We start from the raw sequence: 25,329 nt of genomic DNA, 5'->3' as shown, positions 1-25,329 counted from the left end.
GAGGGGTATAGACAGAGTAAATGCGAGTAGGCTCTTTCCACTTAGATTAGGAGAGATAAACACGCGAGGACATGGCTTTAGGGTGAAAGGGGAAAAGTTTAGGGGGAACATTAGGGGGAACTTCTTCACTCAGAGAGTGGTGGGAGTGTGGAACGAGCTGCCATCTGACGTGATAAATGCGGGCTCACTCTTAAGTTTTAAGAATAAATTGGATAGATACATGGATGGGAGAGGTCTGGAGGGTTATGGACTGGGTGCAGGTCAATGGGACTAGCAGAACAATATTTTGGCACAGACTAGAAGGGCCGAATGGCCTGTTTTTCTGTGCTGTAGTGTTCTATCATTCTGTGCGTAGTGTCCTAGGCCCAATTGTCTTGAGCTGCTTCACTCACCAATGACCTTCCTTCCATCATTAGGTCAGAAGTGGGGATATTTGCTGAGGATTGCACAATGTTCAGCAGCATTTGCAACTCCTCAGATACTGAAGCAGTCCATGTCTAAATACAGCAAGACCTGAAAATATCCAGGCTTGGCGGACAAGTGGCAAGTAACATTCACACCACATAAGTGCCAGGCAATGACCATCTCCAGCAAAACAGAATCTACCCATCGGACCATGACATTCAGTGGCATTACCGTTGCTGAATGTCCTACTAACAACATCTTGCGGGTTACCATTGACCAGAAACTAACTGGACTAGCCATATAAATACTGGGCTACAAGAACAGGTCAGAGACTAGGAATTGTGCGATGAGTAACTCACCACCTGACTACTCCAAAGCCTGTCTGCCATCTACAAGGCACAAGTCAGGAACGTGATGAAATGCTCTCCATTTGCCTGGATGAGTGCAGCTCCAACAACACTCAAGAAGCTTGACATCATCTGGGACAAAGCAGCCGGCTTTATTGGCACCTCATCCACAAACATTCGCTCCCTCCACCACTGACGCACAGTTGCAGCAGTGTGTACTATCTACAAGATGCACTACAGGAACTTAACAAGCGTCCTTTGACAGCATTTTCCAAGCCCATGTCCAATTCCATCTCGAAGATCAAGAGCAGCAGACACATGGGAATACCACCACCTGGAAGTTCCCCTCCAAGCCACTCCAGTTGCCTTAGAAATATATGGCTGTTCCTTCACTGACACTGGATCGAAATCCTGGAACTCCCTCCCTAACAGCACTGTGGGTCTACCTACACCACATGGCCTGCAGCAGTTCAAGAAAGCAACTCACCAGCACCTTTTCAAGGGCAATTAGGAATGGGCAATAAATGCTGACCTAGCCAGCGACACCCACGTCCCATGAACGAAAAAAAAACACATTGTGGGTTCATTTATTAAGATTAGGCACATGAGAACAGCTACACATAGGTGAAAACATTGCTGATGTGTGTGTGTCTGTTCTGCTCAAAGCAAAAGTGAAACTAAGACTGGATCACAGGACAAATTTCCCTTCTGGTGATGCTATGTTGCTATCCGTTATTACAACATCTACAAGACCTCAACAGCAACTCGCCAAGTCTCCTTTTGACAGCACCTTCCAAACGACCTCTACTACCTAGAAGAACAAAAGCAGGAGGCATATGGGAAAGCCACCACCTGGCAGTTCGCTCCAAGCCACACACCATCCTGATTTGTAAATATATTGTCATTCCTTCACTGTCGTTGGGTCAAAATCCTGGAATTCCTTCTCTAACAGCACTATGGGCGTACCTGCACCACATGGACTGTAGCTGGCCAAGAATGTCCTTTGGGAAGGAAATCTGTCGTCCTTAACTGGTCTGCCCTACAGGTGACTCCAGACCTACAGCAATGTGATTGATTCTTAAATGCTCCCTGAAATGGCCTAGCAAGCCACTCAGTTGGATCGAACCACTACAAAGTCTCAGAAAGGGAATGAAACCGGACGGACCACCCAGCATTGACCTAGGCCCTGGGAACGACAATAGCGAACTCAGCCCTGTTGACCCTGCAAAGTCCTCCTTACTATCCCCCATATGTTAATGCAAAAAGTTGGAGAACTGTCCCTCAGACTGCTCAAGCAACAGCCTGACATAGTCATCCTCACTGAATCATATCTCACAGATAATGTCCCAGACACCACCATCACCATCCCTGGGTATGTCCTGTCCCACCGGCTGGACAGACCTAGCAGAGGTGGCGGCACAGTGGTATACAGTCGGAAGGGAGTTGCCCTGGGAGTCCTCAACATCGACTCCGGACCCCATGAAGTCTTATGGCATCAGGTCAAACATGGACAAGAAAACCTTCTGCTGATTACCCTTCCTCAGCTGATGAATCTGTGCTCCACCATGTTGAATACCACTTAGAGGGTGGCAAGGGCAGAGAATGTACTCTGGGTGGGGGACTTCAATGCCCATTGCCATGAGTGGCCCGGTAGTACCGCGACTGACCGAGCTGGCCGAGTCCTAAAGGACATAGCAGCTAGACTGGGTCTGAGCCAGGTGATGAAGGAACCAACAAGGGGGAAAAACATACTTGACCTCATCCTCATCAACCTGCCTGCCGCAGATACATCTGTGCATGACAGTATTGGTAGGGGTGACCACCACGCAGTTGTTGTAGACATGAAGTCCTGCCTTCACATTGAGGATACCCTCCATCGTGTAGTGTGGCACTACTACCATGCTAATTGGGATAGATTTTGAACAGATCTAAGCTAATCAAGACTGAGCATCTATGAGGCGCTGTGGGCCATCAGCAGCAGAATTGTACTCAAACACAATCTGTAACCTCATGGTCCGGCCTATCCCCCACTCTACCATTACTATCAAGCTAAGGGATCAACACTAGTTCACTGAAGAGTGCAGGAGGGCATGCCAGGAGCAGCAGCAGGCATACATAAAAATGAGGTGTCAGCCTAGAGGAGCTATAACACAGGACTACTTGCATGCCAAATAGCATAAGCATCAAATGATAGACAGAGCTAAGCGATCTCACAACCAACAGATCAGATCTAAGCTCTGCAGTCCTGCCACATCCAGTCCTGAATTGTGGTGGACAATCAAACAACTGACTGGAGGAGGAGGCTCCACAAACATCCCCATCCTCAATGATGGGGGAGCCCAGCACATCAGTGCAAAAGGTAAGGTTGAAGCATTTGCTACAATCTTCAGCCAGAAGTGCCGAGTGGATGATCCACCTCAGCCTCCTCCGTAGGTCCCCAGCATCACAGGTGCCAGTCTTCCGCCAATTCGATTCATTCCATGTGATATCAAGAAATGGCTGAAGGCACTGGATAGTGCAAAGGTCTATGGGCCCTGACAATATTCCGGCAATATTACTGAAGACTTGTGCTCCAGAACATGCTGTGCCCTAGCCAAGCTGTTCCAGTACAGTTACAACACTGGCATCTACCTGACTATGTGGAAAGTTGCCCAGGGATGTCCTGTGTACAAAAAGCAGGACAAATCCAACCCAGCCAATTACCTGTGAAGAAGAGTCAAATGGACTCGAAACGTTAACTCTGTCTTTTTCTCCACAGATGCTGTCAGACCTGCTGAGTTTTCCAGCAATTTTTGTTTTTGTTCCAGCCAATTACCGCCCTATCAGTCTACTCTCGATCATCATTAAAGTGATGGAAAGGTCATCATCAACAGTGCTATCAAGCAGCTCTAGTTTAGCTCACTGAAGCCCAGTTTGGCTTCTGCCAGGGCCACTCAGCTCCTGACAACTCGACAGTCTTGGTTCAAAATGGACAGAAGACCTGAACTCCAGAGGTGTGGTGAGAGTGACTGCCCTTGACATCAAGGCCGCATTTGGCTGAGTGTGGCATCAAGGAGCCCTAGCAAAACTGCAGTCAATGGGAATCAGGGGGAAAACTCTCCACTGTTGGAGTCATACCTAGCACAAAGGAAGATGGTTGTGGTTGTTAGAGGTCAGTCATCTCAGCTCCAGGACATCACTGCAGGAGTTCCTCAGGGTAGTGTCTTCGGCCCAACCATCTTCAGCTGTTTCATCAATGACCTTCCTTCCATCATAAGGTCAGAAGTGGAGATGTTCACTGATGATTGCACAATGTTCAGCACCATTCACGACTCCTCAGATACTGAAGCAGTCCATGTCCAAATGCAGCAAGACCTGGACAATATCCAGTCTTGGGCTGACAAGTGACAAGTAACATTCGTGCCACACAAGTGCCAGGCAATGACCATGTCCAACAAGAGAGAATCTAACCATCACCCCTTGATGTTCAATGGCATTACCATCACTGAATCCCCCACTATTAACATCCTGGGGGTTACCATTGACCAGAAACTGAACATGACTAGCCATGTAAATACTGTGGCTACCGGAGCAGGTCAGAGGCTAGGAATCATGCGACAAGTAACTCACCTTCTGACTCCTCAAAGCCTGTCCACTATCTACAAGGCACAAGCCAGGAGTGTAATGGAATACTCCCCAGCTGCCTGGGTGAGTGCAGCTCCCACAACACTCAAGAAGCTTGACACTGTCCAGGACAAAGCGGCTGCTTGATTGGCACCACATCCACAAACATTCATTCCCTCCACCACCGAATCACAGTAGCAACAGTGTGTATCATCTACAAGATGCACTGCAGGAATTCACCAAGGCTCCTTTGACAGCGCCCCCAAACCCATGACCACTACCATCTAGAAGGACAAGGGCAGCAGAGAGATGGGAACACTACCATCTGGAAGTTCCCCTCCAAGTATTTCACCATCCTGACTTGGAAATATATCGCTGTTCCTTCACTGTCATTGGGTCAATATTCTGGAACTCCGTTCTAAAGCACTGTGGTGTACCTACACCACATGGACTGTAGTGGTTGAAGAAGAAAGCTAGCCTCCACCTTCTCAAGGGCAACTAGGGATGGGCAGTAAATGCTGGCCCAGCCAGCAAAGCCCACATCCGGTGAATGAATTAAAAAAAATGTGGCTCACTACCACCTTTTCAAGGACAATTAGGGGTGGGCAATAAATACTGGCCTTGCCAGTGACATTCACATCTCATGAAAGAATACAAAAAAAAATTCCCTGGGCCATGCACTCAGCCTGAAATCACCCCAACAATCTGCTTCACCCACGTTTAAGTCATTTTTAAAAAATTTCCTCAAATGTTCAACTTTCAATTTTGCTACTTTAACAGCCAATCATGTAAAATTTTGACACAGACTTTCCTGAAATCAAGGCAAGTACCATCCGGACTTGGACGTATATCACCTTTTCTGTACTGGGTCAAACTGCTATAACAGCTGACCTAACATTATTAAGGGAACACTTACATGACATGGACTGCACTGGTTTAAGAAGGCCCACCAACACTCTCTCAGGTCAACTCCGAATAGGCCAGGATTGCTGAAGACATCCACAACTCTAGAATGAATTTTTAAAAAGGCCTTGAGTGATCCACTTTGGATGCCTCTTCCTCAAAATGTCAAGGAGGTCGGGCAGGATTTTCTCTCCCTAAATTATCTATCACTGTTTAGGGAAAATATTTAGGGGGGTATGATCAAGAAGTTCGCAGATGACATGAAAATTGATAGCATGGTAAATATTGAGGAGGATAGCCGTAAACTGCAGGAGGATATCAATGGACAGGTCAAGTGGGCAGAGCAATGGCAAATGGAATCCAATCCGGAAAAGTGTGAGGTAATGCACTTGGGGAGGGCTAACAAGGCAAGGGATTACAGTATGAATGGCAGGACCCTGGAAAGTACTGAAGATCAGAGGGACCTTGGTGTGCATATCCACAGATCCCTGAAGGTAGCAGGACAGGTGGTTAAGAAGGCATATGGGATACTTGCCTTTATTAGCCAAGGTATAGAATAAACGAGCGGGGAGGTTATGCTGGAACTGTATAAAACGTTGATCAGGCCACAACTGGAGTGCTGGTCACCACATTATAGGAAGGGTGTGATTGCACTGGAGAGGGTGCAGAGGAAATTTACCAGGGTGCTAACTGGGCTGGAGGGTCTGAGCTATGAGGAAAGTTTAGATAGGCTGGGGTTGTTTTCCTGGGAGCAGCGAAGGTTGAGAGGGGACCTGATAGAGGTGTATAAGATTTTGAGGGGCATAGATAGGGTGGATAGGGAGGCACTTTTTCCATTAGTAGAGGGGTCAATAACCAGGGGGGATAGATTTAAGGTAAGAGGCTAAGAGGGAAGTTGAGAAATTTTTTCACCCAGAGGGTGGTGGAAGCTTGGAACTCACTGTTTGAAAGGATGGTTGAGTCAGGAACCCTCGTAATATTTAAGAAGTATTTAGATATTCACTTGCATTACCATAGCCTCCAGAGCTATGGGCCAAGCGCTGGAAAATGGTATTAGTGTGGTCAGATCTTTGTTGACTGGCACAGACACAATGGGCCAAATGGCCTCATGTGCTGTAAATGTCCATGGCCAGGATTTTTCCTATGGCAGGCGGGGGCGGAGCCGATCGTCGCACACGATTGGCTCTGCACCGCCATTTTACGCGTGCAGGCCAATTAAGGCCCGCCTAGCGTAGTGCATGGCCAGTAGTGCTCAGTGCTACCTGTGTGGGCAGGGGGAGGAGGGAGAAAGAGTGCAGCACTCTACCTAAGGTACGGAGGTGCCTCAGGGAGATTGAATGTATAATAAAATCATGACAGAAATGATTTAAAAATTTATTTAAACATGCCCCCTCATGTGACACAGTGGGGACATGTTTATAAATTTATGACAATTTATTTACTTATTCAATGAAAGTTTCAGGAAACCTCATCCCGCTAGTGGCCGCTTGGGCAGGCAGCGTTCTTAACTGCTTTAATTCATTTCCTACCGCCTTAATAAGCTGTTGACATTTCGGCGGGCGTGCAGCCGACTCCAGCCCGTCTCCTTCAAACAAAATATCGCGATGCAAGCCCAACATCATCACGCGTAATTTTACACATTGGTGTGTCAGGCCCGCCCCCGCATGCCGACTGGAAGATTCTGCCTCATGAGTCTATTTCTTTTAAATTTGTCTCGTCTGACATATCTGATCCCCACCTACACATTCACTGTACAAAAATTGTCATGGCAGTGACTTGGTTCTCATCTGCAGACCCTAACCCCTCTCTCCTTCAACACTTCTGGTCATTTGAGTGCTCAACCTTCACCACCCTTATTGTCTCATCTTCAAATGCCTCCTTTGTTTAAGCATCATCCTAAGTCTACCAGTGACTTTCATATTGAAATCTGCTTCTTTCACCTCTCTGTTGGCCTTTGTGCCAGATGATGCTACATATTTAGTGAATTCACCCTTCATCAAAATTTCCCTCGGCCCCTCTTCTGATTTCTCTGCTCTCTCCTCTTCAGTCAACCTAATGCACCATGCCTGATCTCAGCAAGTCATTTACCTCAGACATTTGCTCAGAAAAAACCTTTTCTGATTGTTTTCTCATCTTCCTCAACACCTATATCTTTCTGGCCACATTCAAGCCTGCTATTGTCACCCATTGCCCTTGGTAAAACACATGCCCGCCCTTTCTAGCTCCCTCAGCAGTGATGTTTTTCTTTGTGTCCTACCTACCTGCTGGTGCTGTTGACCTCCTTTATTTACACCTTCAAACTCCACATCCCCAAGAAGTCCCTTGGTTCAGCCCTGTCCACCCCCAGTACAATCACTGCCTCCATGCCCAAAGATGGACAACTGCAGACTTGAACATAATTGCCCTATATTTCACTTTGTCTCCCATCAGCAGATCAGGCTTGGCCATCTTAAGAAAGGGCTAAGCGATCCCACAACCAGCAGATCAGACCTAAGCTCTGCAGTCCTGCCACATATAGTCATGAATGGTGGTGGACAATTAAACAGCTCACTGGAAGAGAAGGCTCCACAAATATTCCCATCCTCAATGATGGAGCAGCCCAGCACATCAATGCAAAAGATAAGGCTGAAGCATTTGCTACAATCTTCAGCCCGAAGTGCGGAGGGGATGTCCCACCTCGGCTTCCTCCGGAGGTCCCCAGCATCACAGATGCCAGTCTTCAGCCAATTCGAATCACTCCACGTGACATCAAGCAACAGCTGAAGACACACGATTGCTGCAAAGGCTATGGGCCCTGACAATATTCTGGCAATATTACTGAAGACTTGAGCTCCAGAACTTGCCGTGCCCTAGCCAAGCTGTTCCAGTACAGCAACAACACTGGCATCTACCCGGCTATGTGGAAAATTGCCCAGGTATGCCCTGTACACACAAAGCAGGACAAATCCAACCCAGCCAATTACTGCCCCATCAGTCTACTCTTGATCATCAGGAAATTAATGGAAAGGGTCATCAACAGTGCTATCAAGCGGCACTTGCTTAGCAATAACCTCACTGATGCCCAGTTTGGGTTCTGCCAGGGCCACTTAGCTCCTGACCTCATTACAGCCTTGGTTCAAAATATACAAAAGAGCTGAACCCCCCAAGGTGAGGTGAGAGTGACTGCCCTTGACATCCAGACCATGTTTGACTGACCGTGGCAACAAGGAGCCCTAGCAAAACTGGAGTCAATGGGAACCGGGGAAAACTCTCCACTGGTTGGAGTCATACCTAGCACAAAGGAAGACGGTTATATTTGTTGGAGGTCAGTCATCTCAGCTCCAGGACATCACTACAGGAGTTTCTCAGGGTAGTGTCCTTGGCCCAACCATCTTCAGCTGCTTCATCAATGACCTTCCTTCCATCATAAGGTCAGAAGTGGGGATGTTCACTGATTGCACAATATTTAGCACCATTTGTGACTCTACAGATACTGAAGCAGTCCATGTCCAAATGCAGCAAGACCTGGACAATATCCAGTCTTGGGTTGACAAGTAACATTCGTGCCACACAAGTGCCAGGCAATGATCATCTCCAATAAGAGAGAATCCAACTATCGCCCCTTGAGGTTCAATGGCATTACCATCACTGAATCCCCCACTATTAACATCCTGAGGTTATCATTGACCAGAAACTGAACTGGACTAGTCATATAAATACTGTAGCTACAAGAGCAGGTCAGCAGTGAGGAATCATGCGACGAGTAACTCACCTCCTGACTCCCTAAAGCCTGTCCATTTACAAGGCACAAGTCAGGAGTGTGATGGAATACTCTCCACTTGCCCGGATGAGTGCAGCTCCCACAACAATCAAGAAGCTTGACACCATCCAGGACAAAGCAGCCGCTCAATTGGCACCACATCCACAAACATTCGCTTCCTCCACCACTGATGCACAGTAGCAACAGTGTATACCATTTACAAGATGCACAGCAGGAATTCTCCTTCATTAGCACATTCCAAACCCATGACCACTACCACCTGGAAGGGCAAGGGCAGCAGATAGATGGGAATACCACCGCCTGGAAGTTCCCCTCCAAGCCATTCACCATCCTAACTTAGAAATATATTGCCGTTCCTTCACTGTCGCTAGGTCAAAATCCTGGAACTCTGCACTGTGGGTGTACCTACACCGCATGGACTGTAGCGCTTCAAGAAGGCAGCTCACCACCACCTTCTCAAGGGAAACTAGGAATGGGCAATAAATGCTGGCCCAGCCATCGAAGCCCACATCCCGTAAATTAATTTTTAAAAATAAATTACACAATTCCCTTTTCTGCATCTTTGTGCAGTCAAGTGTCCCTCCTATTCCAGAATTACACTTGAAGGTAAACAGTATCCCAAAATTCTCTTTTTGATAACAAGGCACTTCCTGTAAACATTATTTTTCACTCCATGCATACAGTATAGTCGTGGAGTCATTATGGCACAGCAGTAGGACCTTTGAACCATGTCAGCTGTCTGTCAAACAATCCAGTTGATCCCATTCCACACTCTTCCATCCACCCGCCCTCCCCCCGACTCCACTCAGTAGCCCTGCAAGTTTGTTTCCCTCAAGTACCCATCCAGTTTCCCTTTAAAATCACAGATTGCCTACACTTTCACCACTCTCATTGGTAATGAGTTCCAGGTCACTCACTGCATAAATTAGTTCTTCCCCACATTCCCCCCTGCATCTTTTGCCCCAAATCTTTAATCTTTGTCCCTTGGTGCTTGCACCAGCGGCTAATGGGAACAGACACCTTATCTAAATCTGTCATAATCTTGTACGCCTCCACCAAATCACCCCTCAATCTCTTCTGTTCTATGGAGAACAGTCCCAGCTTCTCCATCCTCAGCTTGTAGCTAAAATCCATGATTCTTGGAGCTATCCTGGTGAATGCCTTCCTCACCCTCTCAATGACCCTCATATAGTTCCCAAGTTGTGGAGACTAGAACTGAACACAATACTCTTACATGTGGCCTAACCAAAGCTCTAAAAAAGGGATCTGTATAACTTCCCTGTTTTTGTACTCAATACATCTATTTATGAAGCTCAAGATACCATATGCTTTGATAATTACTTTCTCAATATGCCCTGCTGCCTTTACAGATCTATGCGCATGAAAACCCAGGTCTCTCTGCTCCCTGTCCCTTCACACTCTTTAGAACCATGCGATTAAGTCTATATTGCCTCCCCCATCCTTTCTTTAAAAATGCATCACTTCGCACTTCTCGAAATTAAATTTCATCTGCCACTTATTTGTCCATTTATATATATATATAATATATTATATATCAAGAAAAGCAGTAGTCCCAGAACCTGACCCCTGGGGAATACCACCCTATACCATCCTCCAGTCTGAAAAACAACAATTTGCCATGTCTCAGTGTTTTCTATCCTAAACCAACTTTTTTTATCTAAGCTAACACTGACGCCACTTGACCATGAGACTTAATTTTGCTAACCAACCTTTTATGTGGTACTTGGTCAAACACTTTCTTAAAATCCACATAGACTACATCTGTTGCATTTTCTTCATCAACTTTTTGTGCTACTTCATCAAAAATTCAATTCAATTGAATTAGTCAAGCACGATCTGCATACAAATCCTGCGTACAATCTTTTACAAATTCATGTTAACTGCCCTTAATTAACTCAAACCTCTCCAAGTACCTGTTGTTTATTTCCCTGTTTATTGTTTGTAAAACCTTATGCACCACTTTTGTTAAAGTAACCAGCCTGTAGTTAGCAGGAATATCTTCACAACCTTTCTTGCCACTTTTCAATCTTCTGGCAGCTCTGCTGCATCTAGGGAAGATTGGAAGATTATGGCAAGGCCTCTCACAATCTCACAATTTCCACCCCATTTCCTTTAGCAACCTAGGATGCAATCCATCCAGATCAGGCAACTTACCCACTGTAAGTATAGTCAGTCTTTCCAGCACATCCTGCCTATCAAATTTCCACCCCATCTATTACCTCCGGGCATATATCACCCTTTCTGTACCTAATTGAGCTACCCCGCCTCTTACTTGTCACATACTCTTTACAGTTATGTTAACTGCTATTCTATTCTCATATTCTCTCTTTGCCAGTCTTATTTTCTTCATCATTTCCCCTCTCAATTTATTGTATTTAGCCTGGTCCTTCCTTGAAAAATTCACCTGGAATGCATCATATGCCCTTTTTTTGTTTCATCATGTTCTCCATCTCTCGTGTCGTCCTCTATTTCCAACACTACAATGTCTTCCCTAATCAAAATTACCACCCCACTTCTCTTTGTTTCATCCTATGTATTTTCTGAACACTTTCTATCCTTGAAAATTAAATACCCAGTCTCATCATTTTTAAGTCATGTTTCTCGCTGGTACACAGCACTGGATGTAATCCAAAGATTATACCTTCAAGGTCCCACCTTTTAATTTCCTCCCTAGCAGGAGCCCTGGCTTTGGGCGCCTACCTTTCACCATTAAGATAAAAGCAAAATACTGCAGATGTTGGAAATCTGAAACAAAAACAAAAAAAGCTGGAAAAACTCAGTAGGTCTAACAGCATCTGTGGAGAAAAAAAAACAGAGTTAACATTTCGAGTCCTTATGACACTTCTTCAGAGCTTCAGACCTTGTTGGAATGTACTTAGCCTGTACCTGAAACATCTCCTCACTTTCCTACCAGTCTCTGGTTCCATTTTACCTAGCTAGTTGCCCTTTCATTCCATTAAAGTTAGCCCTCTTACAATTTATAAGTTTTACTTTAGATTGTTCCTTGCCCCTCAAGGATATCCTCTATTTCTAACACAGCAATGTTTTCCCTAATCAATATTGTCCCCTCCCCACTTCCCTTTTTTCACCTATGTATTTTCTGAACACTTGTATCCTTGAAAATTAAATACCTAGCCTCAGTGGTGCCAAGGTAAAGAACATCATGGAGAGAACACACAATATTCTGCAAGGGGAAGGGAGTGAGCCAGACATTGTGTTACATGTCAGTAACAACAACATAGAGAGGGCAGGTATTCAGGTCTTAAGATCAGAATTTCATTAGCTAGGGAGGAAGTTAAGAGGTAGGACCTTGAAGGTATAATCTCTGGATTACTCCCAGTTTTAAGTCATGGGCAAGATTTTCATATCATCGGGCTGGCACGGGGGGGCACCCTGGGAGCGGCCAGGAAACAGGCCATGGCCCACGATCTGCCCCCAACCGCGATTTCACACTGGCTGGCCAATTAATAGTCGGCCAGTGTGAAATGCTTGCTTAAAGGCCTGGTGCTGCCGGGGTGGGGGTGGGAGGAGAACGAGTGCTGAAGTCAGCGCGGGTGTGGGGAGCGCACAATGAAAGCTCCCTGAAGGCAGAGAGCTGCTTTAGGGAGCTAAAGAATTTTAAAGCCAAAAATAAATGTTATGAAATTCCGAAAAAATTTCCACCCAAAAGAATCACTCACCTAAACATATGGATGATAAAAGTTTTGCCCAAACATTTTTATTTTTTAAAATTAATATTGGAAACCTCATCCCACCCTTGGATGAGGTTTCTTCAAAAATCAAAAGGCTGTCTGGCCAAATGGCCCACCTGCCAACTGTTGGATGGGCAGCGAAAAATCCAGGTCAATTACTACACTAATGGCCTTACTAGGCCCCTTAATTGTTGCCGGCGGGCTACCGATTCTTGCGCGCGCCTACTGACCGAATTATCACGCGATGATGTCAGGACACTCGCCCGCCCGCAGGGCGTATTATTCTGCCTCGTTTCTGTAATTTCCATTACATCATCTTCCCAAATGTCCATCTGAGCTTTCAGCTCACCAAGTACCCAATATGGTAATACTTCCTCTGCCCTACTAACCAAATCTATTCTGTGTTCTCTCCATGATGTCCTTTACCTTGGCACCACTGAAGCTGGGTATTTAATCTTCAAAGATACAAGTGTTCAGAAAATACATAGGTGAAGAAAGGGAAGCGGGGAGGGGGCAATATTGATTAGGGAAAACATTGTAGTATTAGAAATAGAGGATAACCTTGAGAGGCAAGGAACAATCTAAAGTAAAACTTATAAATTGTAAGAGGGCTAACTTTAATGGAATGAAAGGGCAACTAGCTAGGTAAAATGGAACCAGAGACTGGCAGGAAAGTGAGGAGATGTTTCAGGTACAGGCTAAGTACATTCCACTAACTAAAATTTTAAATTTTATACACCTTATTCCTCTTTTCTACTTCTATATGCTGGTGCACATTCCCCTGCCAATTCAGTTTAAACCCTCCCCAACCATACTAGTGAACCTCCCCCTGAGGATATTTGTCCCAGTCCTGTTGAGGTGCAACCCACCCCTTTTGAATAGGTCCCTCCTGCCTTAGAACTGGTTCCAATGTCTAGGAGTCTGAAGCTATCCTTCCTACACCATGCCTTAAGCCATGCATTGATCCTTCTGGTCTTCCTTTTTCTACTCTCGCTGGTACGCAGCACTGGGGGTAATCCAAAGATTATACCTTCAAGGTCCTACTTTTTAACTTCCTCCCTAGCCAATGAAATTCTGATCACAAGACCTGAATAGCTGCCCTCGCTATGTTGTTGTTACTGTCATGTAACACAATGTCTGGCTCACTCCCTTCCCCTTGCATGATGACCTTTACCTTGGCACTACTAAGGCAACACACAATGCGGGACTCTTCAGAAATGCTTTTCCGTCCCCATAATAATAGTCTCTTATGATGACTACATATCCCCTTCTCTGCAGCCCCTTTTCATTGGTGCCATGGCCTGCACTGCATTCCTTTAAGGTGTTGCCTCTCGTAGCAGTCTCCAGTACTCTGAACCTTTTTAAGAGCGGCGCACACCCCAAAAACTCCAGCACTTTCTGCTCCTCCCTACCCTTCCGATGGCCACACATCTACAATCCTAAACTCTTATTTTCTGTGGGGTGGTAACCTCCTTGAGCATACAATCCATTAAACTTTCATCCTTACATAGAAACTAGGAGCAGGAGTAGGCCATTCAGCCCTTCAAGCCTGCTCCTCCATTCATTATGTTCATGACTGATCATGCAACTCAATAGCCTGCTCCCGCTTTCTCCCCATACCCTTTGATCCCTTTCGCCCCATGAGCTTTTTCTAACTCCTTCTTGAAAACATACAATGTTTTGGTCTCAACTACTTTCTGTGGTAACGAAAGGCTCACCACTCTCTGGGTGAAGAAATTTCTCCTCATCTCAGTCCTAAATAGTCTACCCCATATCCTCAGACTGTGACCCCTGGTTCTGGACTCCTCCACCATCGGGAACATCCTTCCTGCATCCACCCTGTTTTGTCCTGTTAGAATTTTATAGGTTTCTATGAGATCCCATTCTTCTGAATTCCAGCAAATATAATCCTAATCGACTCAATCTCTCCTCATACGTCAGTCGCGCCATCCCAGGAATCATTCGGGTAAACCTTCACTGAAATCCCTCAATATCAAGTACATCATACCTCAGATAAGGAGACCAAAACTGCACACAATATTATGGCTGTGGTCTCACGAAGGCCTTGTACAATTGCAGCAAGACATCTCTGTTCCTGTACTCGAATCCTCTGGCTATGAAGGCCAACATACTGTTTGCCTTCTTTACTGCCTGCTGCACCTGCATGCTTACCTTCAGCGCCTGGTTTACAAGGACACTCGGGTCTCGTTGCACATTCCCTTCTCAATTTATAGCCATTGAGATAATAATCTGCCTTCCTGTTTTTGCTACCAAAATGGATAACCTCACATTTATCCACATTATACTGCATTTGCCCACTCACTCAGCTTATCCAAATCACACTGAAGCATCTCTGCATCCTCCTCACAGCTCACCCTCCCTCCCAGCTTTGTGTCATCTGCAAATTTGGAGATATTACATTTAATTCCCTCATCTAAATCATTAATACATATTGTGAATAACTGGGGTCCCAGCACCGATCCCTGCAGTACCTCACTAGTCACTGCCTGCCATTTGGAAAAAGACCCGTTTATTCCTACTCTTTGTTTCCTGTGCCAACCAGTTTTCTATCCATCTCAATATACTACCCCCAATCCCATGCGCTTTAATTTTACACGCCAATCTTTTATGTGGGACTTTGTCGAAAGCCTTCTGCAAGTCCAAATAAACCACATCCACTGGCTTCCCCTCATCAACTCTACTAGTTACATCCTCAAAAAATTCCAGTAGATTTGTCAAGCATGATTTCCCTTTCATAAATCCATGTTGACTCTGTCCGATTCTGCCACTGTTTTCCACGTGCTCAGCTATTAAATCATTTATAATGGACTGTAGAATTTTCCCCACAACCGACGTCAGGCTGACTGGTCTCTAATTCCCTGTTTTCTCTCTGCCTCCCTTTTTAAATAGTGTGGTTACATTAGCTACCCTCCAATCTGTAGGAACTGTTCCAGAGTCTCTAGACTCTCGGAAGATGACCACCAATGCATCCACTATTTCTAGGGCCACTTCCTTAAGTACCCTGGGATGTAGATTATCAGGCCCTGGGGATTTATCGGACTTCAATCCCATCAATTTCCCCAACATAATTTCCCTACTAATACTGATTTCTTTCAGTTCCCTCTCAATAAACCCTGTGTTCATCAACATTTCTGGTGTGTTATTAGTGTCCTGCTTTGTGAAGACAGAACCAAAGTATGTATTTAGTTGGTCAGCCATTTCTTTGTTCCCCATTATAAATTCCCCTGTTTCTGACTGTAAGGGACTTACATTTGTCTTCACCAATCTTTTCCTCTTCATATACCTATAGAAACTTTGAGTCAGTTTTTATGTTCCCTGCAAGCTTACTCTCGTACTCTATTTTCCCCTTCTTAATCAATCCCTTGGGCCTCCTTTGCTGAATTCTAAACTGCTCCCAATCCTCAGGCCTGTTGCTTTTTCTGGCCAATCTGTATGCTTCTTCCTTGGATCTAATACTATCTCTAATTTCCCTTGTGAGCCACGGTTTGGCCACCTTTCCTGTTTTACTTTTGCGCCAGACAGGAATAAACAATTGTTGCAGTTCACCATGTGGTCTTTGAATGTTTGCCATTGCCTATCCACCATCATCCCTTTAAGTAACGTTTCCCAATCCATCATAGCCAACTTGCACATCATACCATCGTAGTTTCCTTTATTAAGATTCAGGATCCAAGTCTCAGAATCAACACTCTCCATCTTGATGAAGAATTCTATCATATTATGGTTGCTCATCCTCAAGGGGCCTGGCACAACTCGATTGCCAATTATTCCTTTCTCATTACACAATACCCAGTCGAGAATGGCCTGTCCTCTTGTTGGTTCCTCAATGTAATGGTCCAGAAAAACATCCCATGTACACTCCAGGAATTCCTTCTCTACGGTATTGTTACTAATTTGATTTGCCCAATCTATATGCATATTAAAGTCACCCGTAATTACAGATGTTCCTTTATTACATGCGTCTCTAATTTTCTGTTTAATGCCATTCCCAACATCACCACAGTTTGGGGGTCTACATACAATCCCCACTAATGTTCTTTTCCCCTTAGTGTTTCTCAGCTCTACCCATACAGATTCCACAGCGTCGGAGCTAATATCTTTCCTCACTATTGCGTTAATTTCCTCTTTAACCAGCAATGCAACTCCACCGCCTTTTCCTTTTTCTCTGTATTTCCTAAATACTGAATACCCCTTGATGTTTAGTTCCCACCCCTGGTCACCCTGAAGCCATGTCTCCGTAATCCTGACAATATCATACCAGTTTACATCTATTTGCGCGGTTAATTCATCCACTTTATTGAGAATGCTCCTCGCATTGAGGCACAAAGCCTTAAGGCTTGTCTTTTTTACATTACTTGTCCCATTCTCACTATTTTTCACTGAGGCCCTGTTTGATTCTTGCCCTTGATTTCTCTGACTATCACTTTTCTTATTCTGCTTTCTGTCTTTTGTTCTTATCTTTGATTCCCCTTCCTCTGACTCCTTGCATAGGTTCCCATCCCCCTGCCATTTTAGTTTGAATCCTCCCCAACCACTCTAGCAAACGTTCCCCCAGGACATCAGTTCCTGTCCTGCCCAGGTGTAACCCGTCCAATTTGTACTGGTCCCACCTCCCCCAGAACCGGTCCCAATGCCCCAGGAATCTGAAACCCTCCCCTTCACACCATCTCTTCAGCCACATATTCATCCAATATTACTGATGCTACACAGTGTCTTCAGCTGTCCTTCAAACTTGGAAATCCTCAGGTTACATTCAAACAACTGGAGACACTTCCTACAGAACGTGGTTCCCCCCAAAAATGTGAAGTGTCCTGAAGTTCTCGCAGGAATTGCAAGCACAAATTTTAGCTGCCCGTTGGTGATCTAAAAAAATCGCTATTCCCACTTTTAAAATGTAGTTTAGTTTAGCAATTAATTGTTTAGACCTGCTCAGTGCTAATACTTTTTATTAATTCATTTAATGTTATACTTGTGCTGATGATAGTTTTAGTTTGTTTTTAACCTTGCTCCCTGATGCTCACTCCACTCTTGAGTATTGCTGAAGAAAGAACCATGCTATCGAAGATTTTCGTGTTGCACTCATCAGGATAGAATGATAAACCAACAGGAACGACAATTTATACTGCATGAGAGGAGAGTGCTGATTGGTTGGCAAATGGACTCTGATTGGTAGAGGCAATGTTGTTAACTGTTCTCTGCTGCATTCTCCATGGCACATCTTTTCTTTCAGCAATACTCAAGTTCTGTCCTACCAAACAACCATTCACTCTACTCTGCTGTTTTATACCCAAACTCCTTCGTCTACACTCATCTCACCTCCAACACCACAGCTTCAAATTTAACTTAGGCTATTTCGCGGGCACAACTTGCATTTATATAGCACCTTTACTGTAACAAATCATCCTCAGATACTTTACAAGTGTTATCAACAGAAATTTGACAATGAGCCATGTAAGGAGATATGCAGGAGAAAGAGAAGAAAAGCAAAATGCTGGAAATCTCAAATAAAATGCTGGAAAAACTCAGCAGGTCTGACAGCATCTATGGAGAGAAGAAAAATTAACATTTCGAGTCTGACCTCCAATACGCTGTGAAGAAGGGTCATACAGAGTTGAAACATTAACTCTATTTCTCTGCAGATGCTGTCAGCCTGCTGAGGTTTTCCATCATTTTCTGTGTTTATTTCATGTAAGGACATATTTGGCCAGATGACCAAAACTTGGCCAAAGAGAGAGGTTTTAATGGCATCTTAAAGGAGGAAAGTGAGATAGAGCGGCAGAGATATTTAGGGAGGGAATGCCAGATGCTATGGCCTTGGCAGCTGATGGCACAGCCTTTGGTGGTGCAGTTAAAATCAGGAATGCTTAAGAAGTCGGAATTGGTGGAACGCAGAGATCTCTCAGGGGGACGGGATGGGGAGGGCAAAAGACTGGAGGAAACCAGTGATAGGGTGGGGTGAGGCCATGGAGGGATTTGAAAACAAGGATGAGAATTTTAAAATCAAGACATGGCTCAATCAGGAGCCACTGTGGTACAATCAGCACAGGAGAGATAGGTGAATGGGACATGGCGTGAGTTACAACACAAGACAATATGGTTTTGAATGACCTCTGGTTTGTGAAGGGTAGAATGAGGAAGGCTGGCTAGCAGCACGTTAAAATAGTAAAATCTAGAGGTAACAAAGTAATGGATGAGGGTTCAGCGGCAGATAAGTTGGATGATGTTATGGAGGTGGAAATAGGCAACCTTGGTGATGGTGCAGATGGGTGGCAGGAAGCTCATCTTGGGGTCAAACATACCACCAAGATTACAAAAAGTCTGTTTCAGCCTCAAATAGATGCCAGGGAGAGAAATGGAGTTGGCAGCAAGGGAACAAAGTCTGTGACAGAGTCTCAAGATAAAGGTTTCTATCTTCCTAATATTTATATATAGTATTTGAGGAAATTTCTTCTTATCCAGTACTGGATGTCGGAAGAAAAGCCTGACAGTTTAGAGACAGTGGAGGGACCAAGAGAGGTGGTGATTGGGTAGAGTTCGGCACCATGAGCATAACCCTAACCCTAACCCATACATGACTGTATAAGTAAGAATGGAATCAGCTGAGTGCCGTCCAATCCAACCAGATGCTGGTGATTAGGCACTGGAGCAGAATTTCGTGGTCAACCGTGTCAAAGGCTGCAGATAGATCAAGAAGGATGTGGAGGGTTAGTTTCACTTTGTCACAGTCACATAGAATGTTCCGGTTAACCTTACAGTCCATTGAAGTCAATAAAGCATGAAATCAAAGAGAGTGTATACGGATGCCCAATCCAAACCCAGTTCTTGTCAGGTGAATTAGGTTAAAATTGGGACTCAAATGTGAGGGCCTCATAGATTTTGTCTTGAAGTTTGAGATTATTTATTCATGCACCTCATTCTCCACCTCTTCCCTTGCCTCTTGGGGGTATGGTAGTACAGTGATTATGTTACTGGACTAGTAATCTGGAGGCCTGGGCTAATTATTTCTAGACATGGGCTCAAATCACACCAGCTGATGAATTTAAATTCTATCAAATAAAATTTGAAATTAAAAAAACTACTTATAATAGGTCATGAAACTACTGGATTGCTGTAAAAATCCATCTGGTTCACAAATGTCCTTTAGGGAAAGAAACTTGCCATCTTTATCCAGTCTGACCTATATGCGATTTCTGATGCACACCAGTGTGGTTGACTCTTAACTGCTCTGAAGAATCCTAGCAAGAACTCAAGTTAAGCTCAAGCACTTAAGTTCTTCAATTTTTCAAAAGAGTCATCATATCCCTTAACATCATTGACAACTTTGAATGTGTGGCTTTCTGTCCCATCATCTAAATTGTTAATAAATAGCTGAGGCCCCATCACAGATCCTTGTGGGACACTGCTAGTCACATCCTGCAGCCACTCAGCTAATTTCCTAACCATGTCAATAATTTGCCTCAATCCCATGAGCGTTAACTTCAGTTAACAGTCTCTTGTGAGCGACTTTATCAAATGCCTTCTAGAAGTTCATATAAATAACATCTCTGGATATTCCCCTACGTGTTACTTCAGTCACCTCAAAAAATTCCATCAGGTTCATCAGACATAACCTACCCTGTACATGCTGGCTCTCACTGATCAGCTGAAAACTTTCAAGATTTTGAGTCACCCTATCCTTAATTATAGACTCTAGCAATTCCCAGACAGCAGACAACTAACTGGTCCATAATTCCAAGGTTTCCCGCTGTCATTTTCATTAAATAGCAAAATGGCATACACAATGTTTCAACCTAAAGGAACAGTTCATGAGTCAAAGGAACTTTGTAAGATTTTAGTTAGGGCATCTACAATGTTCTCACTTTCTTCCTTTGAACCCTGGGGATGGAAGCCATTTGGTCCCAGGGCTTTGTCACTTTTCAGTGCCATTATTTTCTTCATTACTGTTATTTTGTTTGTGCTAATTTCGATGAGTTACTGTCCCTGGTTCAATATATGTTTTCTTGGGATGTTTGGGATTTTGACCTCTTCGTCTACTGTAAATTCTGGTACAAAATTCAGCATGTCTGCCATTTCCTTACTTCCATTGGCAGTATCGCCTTTATCAGTTTTCAAGGGGCTCACATCGCTCCTGACCACCTTTTTCTGAACATAATTGTAAAAAAAAATTGTGTTGATTTTCACAGCTCTCTTCACAGCTAAGAACGGAAGAAGAGTAAAATAGTGTGCGATGATATTGGGCAAGCGTCCCGACGTCATCATGCACTCTCGCGATATTTCACTTACTGGGCATGTGCGAGAGGCAGCAGCATGCCCACTGACAATTAAGTGGCCTATTAAGGCCTTTAATCAATTAAGGAATTCAAATTTTTTGCTGCCTGTCCAACCATTCGGTTTTCGGGTGGGTGAATAGGCCAAGCACCCTTTGCATTTTTGGCGAAACCTCATCCACGGGCTGGATGAGGTTTTGACCAGTGATAAAAATAAATAAAAACTCTTAAAACTCATTTCAACATGCCCCTGCTCATGTGAGAGTCACATGAAGGGACATGTTTTCCTTATTTCTTAATTCTTTATTTTTATTGTTATAAATCTTTCAGTGTGCGCACTTGTGTGCATGCACAGACTGCGCTCACCCTCCTCCTGCCCCCACCCTAGCAGCGCTGAGCGCTGCAGCATGTGTTTCACGCTGGCTGGCTGTTAATTGGCCAGTTAGCATGAAATCGATGTTGGGGCCTGATCGCGAGCAGCGGGAGGCTTTGTGACCGCTCCCGGGCCTGCCCGACAAGGTAAATTCCTGGCCATGGTTTCTTTACCTAGTCCCTTTTGTAGCTCTATCTGTTTTGTCATCCTTTGCTGGCCTTTGCATCTTCCCCATTTTCCAGGAATTTTTGCTATTTTTTGCATTTATGTATATTTTTTCCTTTAGTTTTATATTGTCTCTTTCTGCTTTAGTTGTTCATGGCTGTCTTTTTTGGCAAATAGAGCTCTTGATCCTTAGGGGTGTTATGGGAGGAGTACGTCGATTATCAAGCCCGATTATTCCACATGCCATACCATTAATTTAAATGTTTAATTTTCTCACTGAAATGGCCAATTTTGTACCTATACTTCTAGTACCCAGAAGAAAAGAGACTCTGACCAGGCTTCTTCAAAAAACTTTAATTCGAATAAATTTAATAATAAGTTCGATTTAGTTAGCAGCCTAATGGTCTGTGAATATTTATTCAAGAGCAATCATAATATGATTGAGTTCAATGCAGTGCTTAAAATGAGGAAACAGAAAGCAGCTAATAAGATTCTAGATTTAGGTAAGACTGACTTCAATGGGACCAGACAAAGACTGTCCATGGAAAACTGGGCAAAGCTGTTGATGGGTAAAATAGCAGAAGATCAATGGGAGGTATTCAAAAAAATGATTTAATATAGTACGGAAGCTGTTGATACCCCTGTTAGAATTATATCTCTCAAGACAGAATTTTTCTTTTACAAAATGGAAGGGCATGGCATGATTGGGACATTTGGATGCTAATCTGGGATTTTCTCAAGAAGGTCAGAAATTCACCTTGGAACTGTCAGTAAGCAAGCCTCATCCAAGAAATTACCACACATTCCAAGTTGTCAATGATGTTAAGGGATATGGTGAATCTTTTGAAAAATTGAGGAACTTAAATGCTTGAGCTTAACTTGAGTTCTTGCTAGGATTTTTCAGAGCAGTTAAGAGTCAACCACATTTGTGCATGTCAGAAATCGCATATAGGTCAGACTGGATAAAGATGGCAAGTTTCTTTCCCTAAAGGACATTTGTGAACCAGATGGATTTTTACAGCAATCCAGTAATTTCATGACTTATTATAAGTAGTTTTTTTAATTTCAGATTTTATTATGATTAATTTATTTGAAAACAAAACTTATTTTCACAAGTTACAAGTACCGGTTAACACACAATTGTAATCGGGAAGTGTAACAACCTATCTCTTCCTAAAGGATTCCCCCAGCACACACACAGACAAACAAAGGACAAACAGATAGAGAGATGGGCTTTGGAGGATGGACGTTATAAAATAAAGGATAATGTCCGCAGGGTCTCAAAGCTGTCGACCTGGAGATCCCTCTTGTAGTCCTGGTGGATGTCTGGAAGTTCTCACTAACTGGTCTCAGCTTTGCAGGTCCAACTGCGTATCACTCACATGAGTGTTCTCTGGCTACAGGTTGATAGTCACATGCAATTTTATGCAAGGTAAATAGACAGAGCAAGCTAGGGTAGCCTTCCTTCCTCAGCTTGTTCCCCAAACAGATTGCCTTCAAAACAAGCAGGTTCACAACTTGAGTTTTTTTCCTTTCACCCATGTGATTTCCAGCAAGTTACCAATCTTGCTTTTCAGTTTTTTTTCCTCCATCAATTAAAATGACTGCAGTTCAAAACAAACAACCAGATCTTCCTCGAGTACCATAACGGCCAGGTAATTTATTGGATGATGTGCCAATTTTGGTGTCTTATTTTACCCTAATCCAAGTATCAAAGAATATCCATCATCTGCAGTATTTCCCATTTCTTCTATTAAATTACCCTCACTACCATTGGAACTCTTACATGCCTTTGTCACTTCTGGTTTTGACCTCTTGTTAGGCTTGCAAGTTCCAGCCTATGAAGGCACCAACTTGCCATTTGCATCCTGAGTCTGCATTTAGTTTCACTCCCCTGACACACCTCCCTTTGCCAAATTCCATTGGCTTTCTGTATCCCAATTGTCTGAATTCAAAATCCTCATAACAAATTCTTTCATGTCCTATAATTATTGCACCACTTCCAGTCCTCTGTGTCAGCATAAACCAACTGTTCATCTGATTCTTCCATCCTTTACAATTCCCTTCCTATGCTTTATCTTAAGTAGAAGATTTTCATCCAACTCAGCCCTGAACTCTAGAAATCTCTCCCCAAACTTTTTTACTATCTCCGACTTCAACTTCAAAAACATATTCTAAATCTACCTCTGACGGTATCTTCAGTCAAACCGCAAACTCTCAGATTACCACTCGGAACTATTTTCATCTTTGTGACGTGCAATAGTATCTTTGCTGCATTAAAAACACAATATATAAATGCAAGCTTTTCTTTATTTGATACTGTAACTCCCTGCTGCTGAACTCTTGGTCTGAGTTAAATAGCTTTCTTATGTCTGCATTATCCATGACTTTCAGTGTTTTAAAACCTTACTTGGCTCTTTCTCTAATACCTCACCAAGAGCTCTTGATATCAAGGCTGGTCAGAAAAGTGTTGTTAAATATGTTGTTAGACTTCATTTTTAATGCTAAAGAAGTTCACTACTTGCAAGCTTTGTGAAGAATATTTTGACCAATTCCCTATTAGAAGCTGGATGGCAACAAGCATTGTCATGGTGTAGTAAAACACAGTTGGCTGCAAGTGTAGTTCTACTGCTGTAAGGCACCTAAGTGAGGCAGAATCAAGGCATTGCTTAGATTAGGTTTAGCCACAATGTTTTCACCATGCTATAAAGTCAGCTTACAGCCTACCATTATGACATCTTTTGATCTTACTGTAACAGTCATGGTATTTACTAGTTTTTTTTTGTTAATTGCCAACCATCATTACTGAAGACCTGATGAGACCAAACATTAACTTTTGCTGGGAAATGGATTGAAGCTTCTTGAATATGTTTAACCTGTGAGTGTATATAACCATCAAAAACTTTCAATCTATCTGCAAGGGCTCAATTCGAACTCATTGAAACAAGGGTAAATTGAACAAAACTCCACTACTGACACAAATCAAAGAATGGGAGATTAATGGCGAGAAAATGAGGAATGCTGTGAATTAAATTTGCTGACCCCTCTGTTCTGTGCTAGGAGCAGGATCTACACAATTTAACCTGTGCCACTTTACAAACTGCAAAGAGTAATTTTCTATTCACACAACCCCAGTGAAGAGGCTGCACTCTCAGTGCGTGTGGCTAGGTTCCAATGTAACATAACGAACATGGAATTTATCCCTATGGCTTTTTCTTTGAAATCCCTAAATGAGTGGGGGAATAGCAGGGAAGAGTGGAAAGACTAGTAAATGGCTGCTCCATTGTTTGCTGAGATACTTTAATATGTTTTATTTTTGTTTAATCAGACACTGGCCAGCCTGTGAAGCTGCCTTGTATGCCACCTGTGAGGTTGTCACCTCCTCTACCTCCAAAGAAAGTGATGATTTGCATTCCGCCACAGGCTGCAGACTCTCCGCCTACATCCTATTCTGTAGTGCAGAAAATCTCTCAACAGTCTTCTGCACAGCATCAGTTGCTGCCTTCCCAGCTTGCTGCTCATCAGCACCAGCTACAGTACGGAGGCTCCCTTTCTTCACCTTTATCCAGTGGGCTACCTATCCATCCAGCAGTACCTACTAGTAAAGTGATAGAAGAACTCAACAAGACATTGGCCTTGACAATGCAAAGGCTCGAAAGGTAATATATCAGCCACCATGTTTTGTCTTTGACTTTACCAGCTTTGAGATAATCAACCTAATCAAAAAGAAGACCCAGATAATGAGAGGACTGGGTATGATACAACATATTCA

The 25,329-nt window shown here is 43.8% G+C and overlaps 1 protein-coding gene across 1 annotated transcript in view; it reads left to right on the top strand.

Moving 5' to 3' along the window:
• phactr1 (phosphatase and actin regulator 1) overlaps nucleotides 1-25,329 on the top strand; it is a 711,982-nt gene that overhangs the window by 521,095 nt on the left and 165,558 nt on the right. Inside the window, exon 7 of the mRNA XM_078539187.1 lies at nucleotides 24,886-25,216. Coding sequence (XP_078395313.1) covers nucleotides 24,886-25,216 — 331 coding nt within the window. The remainder of the gene's footprint in view (nucleotides 1-24,885; nucleotides 25,217-25,329) is intronic.

The sequence above is a fragment of the Cetorhinus maximus genome, chromosome 3, assembly GCF_964194155.1.
Source record: "Cetorhinus maximus chromosome 3, sCetMax3.hap1.1, whole genome shotgun sequence".
NCBI classification, from domain to species: Eukaryota; Metazoa; Chordata; class Chondrichthyes; order Lamniformes; family Cetorhinidae; genus Cetorhinus; species Cetorhinus maximus.
This window is presented reverse-complemented; position numbering and strand designations above follow the sequence as displayed.